The sequence below is a fragment of the Delphinapterus leucas genome, chromosome 14 (genome assembly GCF_059928025.1).
Source record: "Delphinapterus leucas isolate spDelLeu-1000000601 "Yukka" chromosome 14, BTC_Dleu_Yukka2, whole genome shotgun sequence".
Classification (NCBI taxonomy): Eukaryota; Metazoa; Chordata; class Mammalia; order Artiodactyla; family Monodontidae; genus Delphinapterus; species Delphinapterus leucas.
Window position 1 is genome coordinate 39,933,457 of NC_143142.1, and position 16,189 is coordinate 39,949,645.

At 42.6% G+C, this 16,189-nt stretch overlaps 1 protein-coding gene across 1 annotated transcript in view; it reads right to left on the reverse strand.

The window, feature by feature from the left end:
* Nucleotides 1-16,189, reverse strand: part of ANKRD29 (ankyrin repeat domain 29) — a 45,136-nt gene continuing 28,947 nt past the window's right edge. Inside the window, exons 7-10 of the mRNA XM_022586833.3 lie at nucleotides 12,068-12,166; nucleotides 10,366-10,461; nucleotides 8,036-8,134; nucleotides 1-3,134 (exon numbers count right to left, since the gene is read on the reverse strand). Of these exons, the coding sequence (XP_022442541.1) occupies nucleotides 3,051-3,134; nucleotides 8,036-8,134; nucleotides 10,366-10,461; nucleotides 12,068-12,166 (378 nt within the window). The 3' untranslated portion in view covers nucleotides 1-3,050. The remainder of the gene's footprint in view (nucleotides 3,135-8,035; nucleotides 8,135-10,365; nucleotides 10,462-12,067; nucleotides 12,167-16,189) is intronic.

A 16,189-nucleotide genomic window follows, 5' to 3' on the forward strand; every position in this document is an offset into this window, starting at 1 on the left:
GCAATCTTAATTAAACGACAGGATTCAACTCCCAATCTGGGTTTTGGCTGGGTTTGAGATCCATCTGCGTTGTGCGGTTTCAGTTGCAGAGGGTGGATGGAACAGGGGAGGATCCCAGAACGGCCATGGAGTGCTCCAGATTCCTAATGTTACCGTTGCAAATACTTGTTTCCTAAATATGAAGTTGTGCAAAAATCCTCAACTATTGCAGAAGAAAGAGCCAATGCAAAGGACTGAAGAGCCAGGAGCATCATAGATAATACAAATGGATATTAAGACGTTCTCACACACACACACACACACATAAAGATCAATATGTGAGGTGACGGATGTGTTAATTACCTAGCTGGGGGAATACTTTCACAGCGTCTACAAATATCAAATCGTCACGACGTACAGCTTAGAGTTTCATTTTCAGTACCGTTCAGTACCTTCAGGTACCTTTCAGTACCTTTCATGACTATCCCAGGAATTTTTGTTTGAATAAAAAACCTTTTGGGATCATGACAAAAGTTCTCCGTGGTAGAAGTAATGAAATCATAGGTCCATAAAGCTTAATCCTTTTCAGTTTCCAAATATCAATATATTTATCAACAGAGCGGAATTATTCACTCTAAAATTCCATACTATTAAAAATCACACTGAAAGAACTTCTGATTAAAAACAAACAGGGAAAAGGAAAAAAACGGAAAAAAAAAACAAACGAACAAACAGGAAAAATCAGCAAAGGCAGATTGGGTAGTACGTTAACTTTATTTTGAATTATAACATGGAATTTGTCATCAAACAAATGAATGTAATGAAAAACTTTGGGGATTCAATTAAGCAAACAATTTGCATAGGAATTGCTACTTCTAAGTTTTAAGATGCAGAGCACTGAATTGTGAATTAGATTAACATAAAGTAAGAATCATCTACCTGTGTGCAAAATAAATGCAATTTAACTTATTAAAAAAAGTTTAAAAATGCAATTTAATTTTAAATAACAGAACTTTTGTTCAGTCTTTGGTGAGGGATTAATACAATCTTCTTCCCTGCTATGGATAATATTTAGACTCATTTAGACTAAATGTGATCCTTCTAAGCTAGAGACCTCTTACCTACAGTTAAGAAGGCCTCCTTTCAATATTGTTAAAGCTACTGAATTCATTCTTTACGCCCCTAATATTGGTCAAGAACATTATCCATTTTAAAGGATCTAACAAATAGGCCCAGGACAACATGCTCTAGTGAAAAACATTAAGTTTGTCAACATTAAGTTTGTCATTTCATCCCATTTTGTCTTTTGGAACTTTGTTATCAGTACCCATTATACTGTTTTGATTTATATCAGTGATGAGCAACCTTTTTTTTTGGTTGGGGAAAAATATAAAGCACTTCAGGCCACATTATTTTCCTCTTCAAAATGAATATAGCTTTATGAAATTCCCATAAAAGAAGATGTATTTGTACAACTTTGTTGAATAAAAGAAAGCCAGCGCGGAGATGGGCACTGCTTTTTAACTACTAAAATGTTTATATCTGGATGTCTTAGCAATACAGACAGCTTTCTAATTTTTTAATCCAGAAATTAGATTGCAGGCTTGTTGCCTGGGTGGTCGGGTTGTAGGCCTCTCTGGGGGCCCTGTGGGTTGCTCATCACTGGCTTTGCTTGCGACATGGATTAAAATAAGCTGATCTTTGTTGGTTGATTGTTTTACTGATCATAACAAACTTTAAGAGAATATCTTCTAATTTCAAAATTATAACTCATTTACTGACATAAAGATAATACTTTTAGTACCACCACTGCAAGTTGGTTAAAAAAAAAAATATATATATATATATATGGTTTAGAACATTTCCCTCCATCTTAACATAGAACATTGGCTGGAAACCAGAGCAGAACATGAACAAGAAAACGAAAGATGTGTTTAAATAACAAAATGCCATCAGTGTTTATTATGGTAGATTATAGAAAGAAGGTTTAATTTTTGTGTGTGCAGTTAGGCACTGACTGAGGCATTTAGACACCATTGATTATAAAGTGCATTGAGTATAAATTTTGACCCCCTTCAAAGGAATAATTCAACAAAACCCAGGTTTCTTTCTTGGAATCAATCAACCCAAAAACACACATAGATGAACACTTATTAAATACTAGTAACAGTCTTTTATTACTTATACTTCTGCAATAGTAATAGCAACATATTATATCACATTTTATCCAAGGACTCCAAAGTCATTGTATCAAGCAATTGGTGTTGGAAGCTCAAGATTCCACAGCATATTAAGTCTACTTAGTTACGGCACAGGAAATAGATTCCCAGCAATAGACCCAAAGTAATGGTTCAAAGAGACAAGCCTACATTTCTTGTGGTTTGTAATTTTCTGAATTTCCAAATTTGCCACTTGTATCCTATCATACCTACAACATTGACTCCAGGTAAAAATGAACAATTTTTCTTTTTTTTATAGTTCAACAGTCCATCTTTGAAAAGCACATGGTGGAATGTCAGAAGTGGCTTTTCAATAATATAACTTTATACATTATTGATTCATAGAGGAGAACATTTTACACTGGAATGACATACAAATATATGTAAAATACGATGGAGCCATATTTTGAGCACACATACATTTAACACAAAAGCAAAAGTGCACCAATTCACTGAAGGTCAGACTTTCAGTCTTTTCAAAGGAACAAAGCTTTCTGCTTCCTTTCTGTTTCTATTTTTAAGACAGAGGGTTTAACTCTATCTTAGAGTTTAACTGAAAGACCCAAGTTGATGTAGTTTAAAATGAGTTTCTGTGGAATCCGCGAACATGCCAGGCCCCCTGGAGTGGGGCTACAGGCCAGTGTGAGAAGCCCACTACATGAGAGGAAGGGGTCCCTGAGCTGCTCTGCTTTTGACTCAGGGCACAAAGCACAGCTCTCCTTGGTCAGGGACCCAGCATGGGCATTCTGGGCATTTTCTTTCTTCTAGGAATTTCCAACACTATTTGAAAAGCAATTTCTTTTTGGACAATATGATTAAGGTTTCTATCTTTCAGTCGAATATGAAACTAAGTTAGTTCTTCCTGTGTCCTTCTTTACTTCGGAGGAGATGCAATATACGTTCATTTTTGGTTAGTTCTGCCGGAAGTTCATTGGCCTGAAAGAAGATAAGATAGGCATGAGTGAATTCCCACAGTTGGTGTGGTTTCAGGGACTCCAAAGAGGGGTCCCTGACCCACACTTGCTCCTCCACTGATGAAAAACCCCACTGGACTCAGTCTTTTGTATCAAGGCATTAAAGGTTTTCTTTAAATATATTTAAATATAAATATCATCAGTTACTTTCTTATCTCATTGTTAGTTATTTTTCTTTTTAAAATTTTTTGGAGTATAGTTGATTTACAATGTTGTGTTAGTTTCAGGGGTACAGCACAGTGATTCAGATACACACACACACACACACACACACACACACACACACATAAACACATATACACATAGTCCTTTTCATGTTCTTTTCCATTATGGTTTATTACAAGATATTGAATATGGTCCCCCGTGCTATACAGTAGGCTCTTATTGTTTATTTATTTTATATATGGTAGTTTATATCTGCTAATCCCAAACTCCTAATTTATCCTTCCCTCCCTTTCCCCTTTAGTAACCATAAGTTTGTTTTCTATGTCTGTGAGTCTGTTTCTGTTTTATTAATAAGTTCATTTGTATCATATTTCAGATCTGACCTGTAAGTGATATCATATGATATTGGTCTTTTAGAGTGATTTTTCTATCTAGCCATATCCCTTACTAGGCTATAATCTCCAGGAGGCCAGGGTCTATATCTTATTAATCACTGTATCCTCATTTCCAGCACAATGCCTAGCTTATCTAGTATGTTGTCAATAAATAGATTTGATAATTTATTAGTTCATTATATAAGGCAGTCTGGCTGCTAGGGACTTGAGACCCATCTTTTGATGAGAAGGCAGAGTTAGGAAACACCCAGAGCGTAAGACACACGGGGAAGAACAGCTTCAGTGGCCTGACACCCCAACTGATCCAGCCTCACTCTATGTCCTTTCTTTTCACAGTGCTGCTGAGACACATTCTGTAAATGTTTACTTTGTGAGCGAGTCCCTATCTTAAGAAATAGACATTATAGGGCAATGGTTCCCAAACTTTTTAGTCTCAAGACTTCTGTACACTCTTAAAAATTATTGAGGACCCCAAAGAGCTTTTGTTTTTAACTAATCAAAACTGAAAAAAATTTAAGTATATTTATTAATTCATTAAAAATAATAAACCCATTACAGGTTAACATAAATAACATATTTATGAAAAAGAACTAAATTTTCAAAAACAGAAAAGTTAGAAGTGTAGCACTGTTAACAGTTTTGCATATTTCTTTACTGTGTAGCTTAAAAGAAGACAAATGGATTCTTATATCTGCTTCTGTATCCAATCAATTATCTTAAAGCTAAATTGCCATGTGGAATTTGAAACCACATCAATGAATTTTTCTACTCTGTTGCATTAAAATCCATAGGTCTATCTATCTGCAGGTGGATTTTTTTACCTATGCATGTTTGTAACATCATGTACTGGCCATTTAGAAAATAGTAGCTCACTGAGTTATGCAGATCTTCCAAATGTTGACACATTTTATTATACAATCCTCAAAGCTCACATCATTCATTAATATTATCACTGATTCATCAGAAAAGCTACAGGTATCGGGAAGCTGTCAGGCTCATGTGATGGATACAAGTCCGTTCTTTCAAGTAAAAGTGGAGCTCCCCCCAAAAGTGGCTGGCTCCCTTTGTAACTCAAACAATTGCACAAGTGCTTTCCCTGAGACAACCATGTGCTTCAGCCTACAGCAGAAGTGCTTGGCGCAAACTTCGAATTTTGTTACATAGTAAAAAGACATACAGCAAGGGTCAAGGTTTCATAAAATTAAAATTGTTTGCTGCTTCATCAAAGCTATTCTTAGGTAAAACTGGTATTTTTATAAAATAATTTACAACGTGTAAAATAACTTAGAGGTTTGTAAAATCATTTGCCACTACAGTTTGTGACCCTGCTTTGATGTGTGTTAAGGTGCCAACAGTTTCATCCGCCATTGCCTTTGCACCATTACGGCAAATGTCGGCACAGCGAAAAAGGGCAAATAGTGTCTCTGTATTACTAAGAATATTGTTTCGACCTATTAGAACCCTTGAAAGGGTTTTGAGGACACCCCAAGGGTCCACGGAACACACTTTGAGAACAGTTGTTACAGATGAATAAAAGGATGTTCTTGGGAATTCAGGGGAGAGGCAATTAAAGGGTAGAAAGGCAACCACATCAGGGAGAGAACTTGGATGTAGTTTTTTTTTCCCCTGCAGTTAAACCTGGAACCCCGTCTGCTCTATCTGAAACCCTGATCTTAGGTGAAGCTCCTGCAATACCTACCTTCTAGGCTGGATCCTGCTCTCTGACCCCCACCTACTGGCTGGGACCTCACTTGCTGGGAATGATGAGTTTGCCACAGTGGTCCGCTCTGCAGCGTGTCCTGCAGCTGCACTCCTGCCCACCCAAAGGACCCTTGATGCTGGTGCTGGACTGACTCTAACAAGAGGCACTCTTCGATGCTGCCCTGGACCAGAGACCCCTCTGTGGGGTTAAGTCTAGTATTAGCTTAGTTCCTGCAGGAGCAGATGTTGTAGAGGCCTAATGCCTGGGGCTGACAATAATGCTCCTGGAGAACAGACCTGAGCACCATCCAGTCTCAGAGTACCCTCAGGAAGAACTAACTGTTTTGCATCGGTTACTGGTCCTTGGTGACAGGCTGGCAGGTAGCCAGAGGATCCTCTGCAGTCAGGAAGAGGAGTGGATCTAAGAAGCTGCACCTCTGTCTACAAGCTCATTAAGTTACAGTGTGTGTGACCATCTCCATGAATGTCCATATCCATTACCATTAAAATAGGCTTTATACTCTCAAACTGTGTTGCTTCAGTCAATCACATCACTGTTCTGTGTGTCATCCATATAGTTTTAAAAACCTGGTCTCACTCCTCTCTCAGGAGGGTCCCCACTGAATTCTCAAGTTGCTCAGGTTATGATGGCTAGCGCCCAGGCTAGCCCCTAAAGGCCATCTTATCCATTATGGAGCAGGACCATAGGTCCATACTCATGACCCACAGCATCACACCACTCTCTGTCCCCGCTGCTCCTGGGAGAAGATGTGTTCTGAGTCCTCAGTTGGGGGTTATCAGGAACATGGGATTCCCACACCCATGGGGATGGCTACGGTGTGGGGAGAGGTTCTGGGCCATTGGTTACCCTCTCCTCTGGCATCTGCCCCAGAGCAGAAGTCCTGGAGCCCCTAGAGCAGAAGGGTGCTTCTGTACTAGCTGAAAAGTGACTCTCTCCAGGAAGCCTCCGATAGCGTTCTTCATTTCCTGCTGACAGCCCTTGTCACTGTGTGTTGCAATTGCTTGTTTAATTATCTTTATTCCCCAGTAAACTCTGAGCCCCATGAAGACAGACACTATGTGAATCTCTTTCACTATTATCTCCACATAGACAATGCTCACAGCACAGTGCATGGCATCTAGCAGGCACTCAATAAGTGTTTGTTGGATGAATGAATAAAGGTCAAGGATACCCCCTCAAGAGTCCTGAGTGGCTGCTGGAATCCCAACACCCTTGCTTCTGGAGCTGCCTCTGAAGAGCCTGGCTTCTACAGGCTGCCTGGTGTGCAGGCGTGCAGCTTCCTGGCAGCTACTCCCGGCTCTCCAAGGGCTTCTGCAGGATGAAACTCCAACACAGGCAGCTACACAGACTCTCCAAAGACCAGCATTTTGGTCACTGGAAATTCCCCATAACCATTATTGCTGAGATTCCACGACACACACAAGGAATTGCATCTTTCAGTTTCTATGTAAAGAAACTACCTTAATTCAGTACTGGGTGGCTTAGCAACGAAGACTGATCTTTTAAGGACATCTGTGTCCAAGGTGCAAAGATAAGAGAGCAATTGTGACTTCAGTGGGCTCATCACACAGCCAGACCAGCTAATGGAAAACAAACCCATGTGTCTCAGGAAGAAATAAACAGAAATGTTGTCTTCAAGCAGTTTCAATGGTAGGAACAGGGGAAGTAATAATTCCACGTGCTAAGTGGAATGAGAAAAAGTGGCGGCTCTTGGCATGTTGTCTAATTGCACTTCTTAATAGTTTCTTTTAAAAATATCATGAAATGTTATATGATTTTGGTTTTATTATTAATAAAATCTAACACAGTAATAGATGCTTATAAAAATTCAAACACTATCTAAGTATAAAGTGAAAGTTGCTTTTCATACCCTCCCTTGTTAATAAGTCCCCGCCATACTTCCTCCTTCAAAAGCCAGTAGTTTCAGTGTGCTTCCTCTAGACCTTTCCTAGGCTACTCTCCCACCCCCAGTCTCTACTTGTGACTGCAGACGTTGAGTAGGAGGAAATACAATGACAGTCATTTTTCACTGGGCATCCTCCCACCTCCAAGTTTGGCTTAATTGAAAACTAAGAAAATTTTTGAGCTATGAAAAAATATGGGCTGGTTTTGCTCAACTATACTTCAATTAAAAAAAATATGGGTTGGTTTTGGAACTGTGGGGCAAAGTCCTGTTAACAATATAAAAAGCAACATCTTCCCCATGAGGTCACCAAATAGAGCACAGGCAATTCTCAAGGTTCCAGTATCCAACTCACGGTGATTAAACTACCGGAACTTTGACATTTTTAGGACACTTCTCCGATGATAGAATACTTACAGCCTTACTCCCCACAACCACTGCCCCCTACCCTCACCCCACTGTTACCTGAAAATCACTGATAATAGAGGGGTTTTAGTATAGTCCTCTGGGTCCAAATGTACTGCTCACTCATAACCTATGATGACAACATTTTATGCCCTTACTATGCCCAAGGATGAGGAGCGGCTGGAGCCAAGATGCTCTCTTGGCTTCAGCAGACGCCGCCTTATCTCTTTGCACAGGCGCCCGATGGAGGGAAAAGATGACTAAGACGGTACCTTGTTTCTCAGGGCTGGGTCTGCCCCTGCTTCCAGGAGCAGCGCGACTGCCTTAATATTTCCGCTGAGCACTGCCACATGGAGTGCTGAGGTCCCATTCTAGGAGAAAAGGACAGTGTGTGTCAGGAGAGAGCTCACAGCCATCAGCACTCGGCCTGATGAGACTGTAATGCTAGAGTCTTGCTCATCCTTATCTTCCCTTTTCAAAGTCACATCAGCACCTAGTACAGTGTCCTCAGGGACACCGTGTACGGTCAGTATAAATATTGCCAATAACCTTTTGCAAGTGAAATAAGGCATCTGCCCAGCGTGTACATGATTTCATGCTCACTTGGTCCGTTGTAGAGGCATCAGAACTTGCTGTGAGAAAAACAACAATGCTACGTCAAACTTCTTTTTTTCTTAAGGTCTTTGTGCTTTTGGTGAGCACACTTCTGCAAGGCTGGAGGAATAGCCTGCTCACCTATGGGCCGAGTTGTCAACCCAGCTGTACACACTCCACACGCGCAGGTGGGCAGGAGAGCGACTGGGAGCTACACGGCTTAAGAGTAAGAGTAGGTGCGTTGAGGACCACCCCCAACCCCAGCCCTGAGTTGGAGCATTTCTGGGTACTGAGGGGTCTAGTGGATAGGTTGCTGACATTTTATGGAATTTACTGCAAATATTTATTGACATAAGGAAGCAGCTATGCGCAGCGTGTAGCTGGTTTCTGGGAGGGGAAAAGAGAATATAACAAACCCAATATAAGAACGATGGGCAGTCACAAGACATCTGTTCTAGAAGGTACATATGTCTGTGAATAGTACCTAAATGCAAGCTTAGTTTTCAAATTAACTACTTCATATATATACGTAAAACACTTTCTGATCTTGTAGGCATGTTAAATATCATACCCAGAGAAAAACTCCAGCAAAGTAGCCGTTTTCCCTGTTTGCTTCACCATGTTTGCCATGTGCAGCAATACACTAATCTGGTAACATTTCACTTATCAAAATCTTAACCAACTTATCAGTGTTGCCGAAGTGCAGTGTGGCTAAGAATAAAAAACTAAGCCTAAAAGCTGTCTGCAACACGACTAGATATTGCAAAGTCCATTTCTGAAGCTAGTTTCTTTTATTCATAGAGAATTCATTTTCACAGACTGTTTATTCTTACTTGCCAAATAAGTTTTACAAGTACAAAGTACAGCTTTTTTGACTCGTAAGCTCATGGAAGATTAGAATTAGCTCCCTGGGGCAAGAGAGTACGGCATACCAACAGCAGCTCTGTATCAGCTGACAGCAACAACGGAGCCTAAACCCATAAAAATCAGACAGAAGGCATCTAAAGGGTAAGTAGACTTCAGATACATCAATAAATCCAAAAAAGTGCTAAACTACTGTCCCAAGTTTAGAACAGGTTTGGTGTCCTCTATTTAACAAAACAGTAGAGTGTATACCAGGAGTCAGCAAACTACAGCCCGCAGGACAAATCTAACTCCCCCCTCCCCCTGCCCCGCCTGTTTTTCTACATCCTGATGAGCTCAGCATTTTAAAATTTAAAAAAGAAGACTATTTTGTGACACGTAAAAATATAAAATTTTAGAAATACAACATCCATAAATGAAGTACGATTGGATGCAGGCACACTTTTTGCTGTTGCCGTATTTTCTATGGCTGCTTGCTTTCTACAATGGCTGAGTGGAGCGGTTCCAACAGACTGTATGGCCCACAAAGACTAAAATATTTGTTATCTGGTCCTTTATTGAAAAAGACTGCCAACCTCTGGTAGATACTCTAGTTGAGGAATATTTTAATCCAAAATGATCAACTTAAAAAAGGAGTTTTGGGGCTCTGTTTTCTGGAAGACGCAGCCCTCCAGAATGACACATTCTCTGACGTGTCCAGATGTTTGAGGCTTATTTCATTCCACCTAAGGTAACAATGTGGTTCTTTGCCCCAGATAATGAAGAGAAGGAATGTGAGCTCCTATCCCTCATGTTTTCTGGGACACAAATCATGTGTTTCATTTGTGGAGGATTTCACAAATCTTCCAATGATATATCAATATGGGTGATTTCCAATTTAGCAATTTCAGTACTATTGTTTAATTTTTTTTCCCCCTAGAAAACTAGGTACCTACAGACTCCGGTTCACTCTTTTTATTACCTTCCCATTTCTACCAGTGCCCGGGAATCTCTAACATGGATAAGTTGTAGGCATGTTCTCTCAGTAATACAACTAACCATGCAAATGGTATACCCAGATTCTACTGCAGTCCCCAGTGTGGACTTCTTAAATTTCTATCCTCTCTCTTTTACAGGTTGGTAAAATTTTCTCTGTAGGTCTTACCTTCAAAATACCGAGGGTGGGTGAGAATTTCAGCAACTCTTTTATGACATCATTATACCCTTTGTTGGCTGCCTTCAGTAATGCTGTTGTACCATCCTTTACAGAGAGAGGAAAAGAAAAGTTGATTATTAACATATGTGTGTGTTGGATAATAGTGAAATGTTGGTTGAGAACTGGGAATGTGCTTGTCAGAAGGAGGCAAAATGTGTAAACTAAAGCAGAGGCCTGCAACGCCTCTTAATCTAAAATCATTTTAGAGCATATTAAACACTTAATTCTGCGTGAAAGAATATCAGACAAAATATGTGACTTATTCCAGTATCTTCAAACCCTGCCATCTGGGAATCCATGGTCTTCTAGTCCCTTAGAATATTGGGTACAGGAACAAGGGGAATTTCAGGAGGATATTCTTAGAACATAGATGGACTAAAGAGGCATTCTCTGCAGTTCATGACTTAGAAATTAATTGTTGAACTTTTTTTTTTTTTTTTTAAGTATTTTTCACTGTGCAGCTTGTGGGATCTTAGTTTCCTGCCAAGGATTGAACCTGTGCCCTCGGCAGTAAAAGTGCGGAGTCCTAACCACTGGACCGCCAGGGAATTCCCAGTTGAACTGTTTTTAATGATTTAAACAATTGTTGAACTGTATCTACTGTTTTAAAATTTTAAATTGCTTTTCTTTTTGCCTTCCCGTGTATACAGCCTTGCTCTAGTCTGTCCTGGGTACCTGCCTACCTGTGGTAGTGGTGATGGGGGGAGAGTAAGAAGGGGATAGATTGAAATCTGTTAAAAAAAAAGAATGCAAAGACAAGTTCAAAAATTAATATTAAGCTCTGTCATCCTTTTCTGGACTGAGAAGAGATTTTCCAATTCCCCCTTCCTCCTACTTTCACACATCAATTTCTGTATTTGGAGGATTTTGCTCACAGAGTTCTCCTGTAGTAAAGGAAACATCCCAGGCTGCTCTAAAGGTTTAGCTGGAATCAGGAGGAAGATGAGAATAGAGGATTTTTCCTTTCTGACTTCAGAGATTGTGGGAAGGAAAAAAGAGAAAGTGGAAGAGAGGACAGAGAAGTGGTCAGGAATGTGTCTTTTGGTTTCCCCCTTTGTGGGCTCAGACGGGAGAGTGGAGGTGGGTCACACAGGCAAGGTAATATTAAGGGCAAAAAGGCCAGATAGTGTAAAAAAAAAAAAAATGAAGTGACCCCAACAGAGGCTAAGTGGAGGCCGATGGGGGATGTGGTGCGGGGGTCTGCAGCTCGGGGAGCCGGGGCACCGAGGACCCCAAACCACAGACCCCGCGAGCCAGCTGCACTGTGGCCTGGAGGCCAACAGGAGGCGCAGCGCCAGGCAGACCGGCAGCCGCTGGCGGACACATCCCCAAGGGCAGCCGAGGCCTGAGTCTCCTGCCTGGTCCTCCCGGGTCATCCAAAAGTCAGCCCAGGTGGAGGAGGAGCTCAAGGAATTCAATACTTTCCCCTTAGAGGGACTGAGCAGCAGTTGCTAGGTTTCAACTGATTCAGACCTTTCCCTTGTTTTCCTGCTGAAGAGCAGGAGGAGGTTGGGAGAAAACCCCGGTGAGCAAGAGACAGAATAAAGCTGCGTCTCCTCCGCACGTTTCAGTTGAGTTAAACTCGGAGGTCAAGGCTTCAAAGGAAGGCGACCCCATCCGAGCCCGCGCGCGCGGCGGTCCTCGCACTCACGTGGCGGGCGGCGTCGCGGTCTGCTCCGCGCAGCAGCATCACCCGTACCACCTCGCTGTGGCCCATCTGCGACGCGATCCACAGCGGCGCCGTGCCGTCCTGCGGGGAGAGGACACAGCATCCACGGGATGGCGGGTTACGCCCCAGGGAGGGCTCCCAACGGCCCACGACGAAGGTGATTCTGACCCACGTAAGTAGGCTGGCATTGGGCAGTGCCCGGACTACTTGGGTAAGTGCCAGTATTCAGATCTTGGCTTATAAAAGCCATTGCACGGCAGGACCTTTCACGGCCGAGTGTGCTGCGGGGCTCCAGGGAACACGCGTGGGAAGCGGCTGTGTTGCAGGCATACCAAGCAGAACCAAATTCGACAAACCCGGGGAGAGGCCAGCCTGTCCTTATTTTGCCCAGACTCTGCCTGTTTGCTTTACGGGTGGGTTCACACAACACACCCTGCTTCGTGGGGCCCCCTCATTCCTACAGGAGAGGGGGCGACTTGCTCTGAGGCCGGTCTGAGGGTCAGAAAGCTAAAGACGTTGCTCCCACTCTGCTCTTGTGTCCAGAATCCCTCCAAGCCATGTCATTCTCAGGGACCATAATTTTATGCAGGATGTGATACTGTGGGGGCTGCCGCACAGTGCCCAGCTACAGCAGATTGATAGTTTTGGTAAAGCCTGCTGTGTATTATGTGCCCATTGACCCTTTTTCTGTGCACACTGAGCCATGAAGCTGAGGTATGTTTCTCCAGAGAAGAGGTGGAACATCCAGGGGACAGAGAAGGAGTTGACAGCAAGGAGGGTGGTTCCTGCTGGACAGAAAGGAAACTAGAAAACCCTTCTAGTGCAGGAGGGAGGCACTAGAGAGGAATGGGGGAGGCAGGGTCATGAGTGTCTCTGTTTTCCTCCTGCTCTGGGTTGAATCTGGGTTGGGTAAGCTAGGGTGCTAGAAACACCCAGATAAATTATGGTGAATTCCAGATAGGAAAGGATTTTCTCCTGTTCTTGGAATGAAACCCAGGAACACTGCAAGCCCCCTAAGGAGCTCTGCGCTTGGCCGGTGCCTCACAGGTAGAAGAGAAATGGCCATGGGAGCCGTCTGGACCCATGTTGGACACGCCCCCAATACCCCGGGCCCACATCCCCCCAGGAGTCCCTGCCTGCCTGCCTGAAGGAGATCAAAAGCGCTGGCTGCACAGTGGCCTGGAGTAAGCCTGGGTTGGGGAGATAAGGCCACGGGACGTCAGGGACATAGATGACGGCAGGGCCCACATATGGTGGACCAGCTGCGCCTTCGGGGACCAATGCAGGATGCTCAGGGACCAGGGAGGCTGACAAGCCAGCACAAGGAGCAGACACGAGCATCCCCATCCCAACTCCAATGCCAGGGTGATAGTCTGACCTCTGAGAACTTGGGTCACCTGGAGAGAAGGTCAGGAAGAGGGAGAACCCAGGACTGACTAACCTTAACCTCAGATGCAATTAAGGTAATGGGACCCAAGGAGACTGCCTTAGTCGTGTAAGACTGAATTATTCATCAGTGAGACTGTGGGCTGAAGAGCAAGATGGTTCAGGTACAGAAGCTGAAGTTTCACTTTCTGCTGGAGGGTATCATTTCAGCTCCAGTGTACCACCTGCAGCAGGAGCAGGGTCACTGCCCACTGCTGTCCTGGCAAAGGGACAGAGGACCAAGACCTTTGAGTGGGGTGATGGCGAATCAGGAGCCTAGAAGGATCTGGGGGAAATCCAGCTGGCTACAGCCCAAGGGCTGTGGGCAGGGCCCGGGGAGACCGGACAGAGGGTCTGGGCTCCACAAAGGATTTTCCTGGGCTCAGATGCGGATGCATTTTCCCCTTCTGCCCGCTCTGGGTTCATTCTGTTCTTTGTCATCGCCGCCAGAGGGCAGGCAAGGAAAGGCAGCCAGCAGGCTATTCCCCGTGCTTTCCAAGGGTTTGGTTGTTTTTAAATTCTATTAATTGACACTACTATGTGGGAAAGTGCTGAGAGGTGCTATATCAGCAACAACTATTAATATCATAACAGTAATGTTTCTATATTTTATCAAATGTTATCACCTTAATTGCAATAGTCATCGTAGGTGGAAAAAAAAGTCACCACTTCCTGGTTGTGAGAACTTAGGGAAATCCCTCTGAGCCTCATCGTCCCCTTCTGCAAAAACATTAGCCTCGCAGAGATACTTGTGAAGGAGAAAACATACAGAAATGTGCTAAGCACAAGGAGCGGCCAACAGATGCTTAGAAAATGGATCTGAATATTAGTTATCATGAAAAACAGTAAGTAATTTAATTTGTACTTTTGTCTACAAAGCATTCCATGTGCTTTATTTAATTTGATTCTCCCAGTTACCCTGTGAGATAACTGATAGAGCAGGTAGGAACGATTGGGAAAATGAGATTTGGGGGAAACCTGTGTATTTCCTTACCGGTGCTTACTTCTCCAAAGCTGATTTTTGAACCCAGGAAGTTGAATGTGAATTAGAGAACTCTTGTCAGATCCAATTACTTATCAGTTGATTATCTAGTTTGTGAAGAGGACAGGTTTTCCTCTTCCGTACACCTCAATTTCCGCTTTGTCATATATTTTCCTTCTATTACGATAGTCAGCATCTTCATTGTGAAGATGGCTTCATAATAAAAATGAGGGCAATTAAGTCGATTTAGCTTCTTTTTTGTAGAGCTTTGGAGAGAATCGGAGTAGGAAAAACGTCTGAAAATATTTATGTAAGTTTTAAAATACTTCTTGACAAAAATATACAGTTTTAAAGTATATTAAATCAAAGAAATTGTCATGAAGTAGAAGTTACAATCTCAGCTGCACTTTTTTTTTTAAAGAAATAGAACACTTTGCTTGAAGAAGATGGGATTCACCGGGGTTATGACAGCTGTTGTTTACTATTTGTGTGCATGACAAGCGGAAAAAAATTTATTTTGCATACCAAGTGGTACACTGGCTCCACGTAAGAAAGGAACGATAAGGAGGGCTGGTTAAAGACTGAATGAGCTGATGAGGTAGTAATGAGTTCCCCACGCCTGGAGAGGCTTGACAGTGGCTGATTCCCAATCAGCTTCTAGTACCTGATGGATGGTTAAATAGGGGACTTTTGCAGTTCCTTCCAGCTCTGTTATTCCCTCATTCCATTTGAGATAATATTTTCAAGTCTCCTCTAATATATTTTTATAGAGAGGTCACAGCATGAGATGGAGTATATGATGTGACTTGTATTAGAGACTAAATTTTATTTGGTCTTATTTAGGCTCCTAAAGATGATGTAGAAAAAAGAATTAAAACCATAAAGCCATTCTCTCCCATGGCAATAAGTGTATTAAGTGGCACTAGCTCTTTGCTTCTACTGCCTTCCGGTACCTATACTTAGGCTACTTCACCTGCAGGTTTGAGCCAGACAGCAAGTGCTGGGGACCAATTCTATTGTAAGTTGGGCGTTCAAGAGATTATAAGGAACCTCATCAGTAACACCGGGGGTTCAATAGGGAGACACTTTGCTACCGGCCCTGGAGCCCATTTCTCAGTACTGGGTCCCTCTACTCTGTGTCCTTGGTCCAGCAAATGAATCTGTAAAAGATGTTACTAGATGCCTGCATTGCCCACACCCTGACCCATTCTCCCAGCCACAAGTGATCAGACTGAGGATGGGCAGGCCAGCCAGTCCACTGTGGCCTGGAGGGCGGGGATGAGCTGTGACAGTGACATGGCTACGCCAAGAGTCTGGGAGTCTGACCTGTAAACTTGGGGACCGCATACAAGATATGTAGGCAGAGGAAGCTGATCAAAATGAAAAGGAGTAGGGAGAGAGAAAGAGAGGAAAAAAGGGACTTTGAGATGACAGAGACAACTTGGCTTATTTGGGAAAGAGAGCAGCCTTGATTTCTGATGGGTTTTCTATTCCAGGAAGGCCTGGATGGAATAGAAATGATAATACCATACCTAACATTTACTAGGTACTCGGTTTATACTGGCCACTGCATGAAGAGTTTTGCAGGGATTATTTATTTTTTAAATTCTCACAGTATTCCTGTAGCAAAGGTACCATCATTATCATGGTTTTACAGATAAAAAAATGAGATTCAGGGAGACAAAGCGATTTGTTCA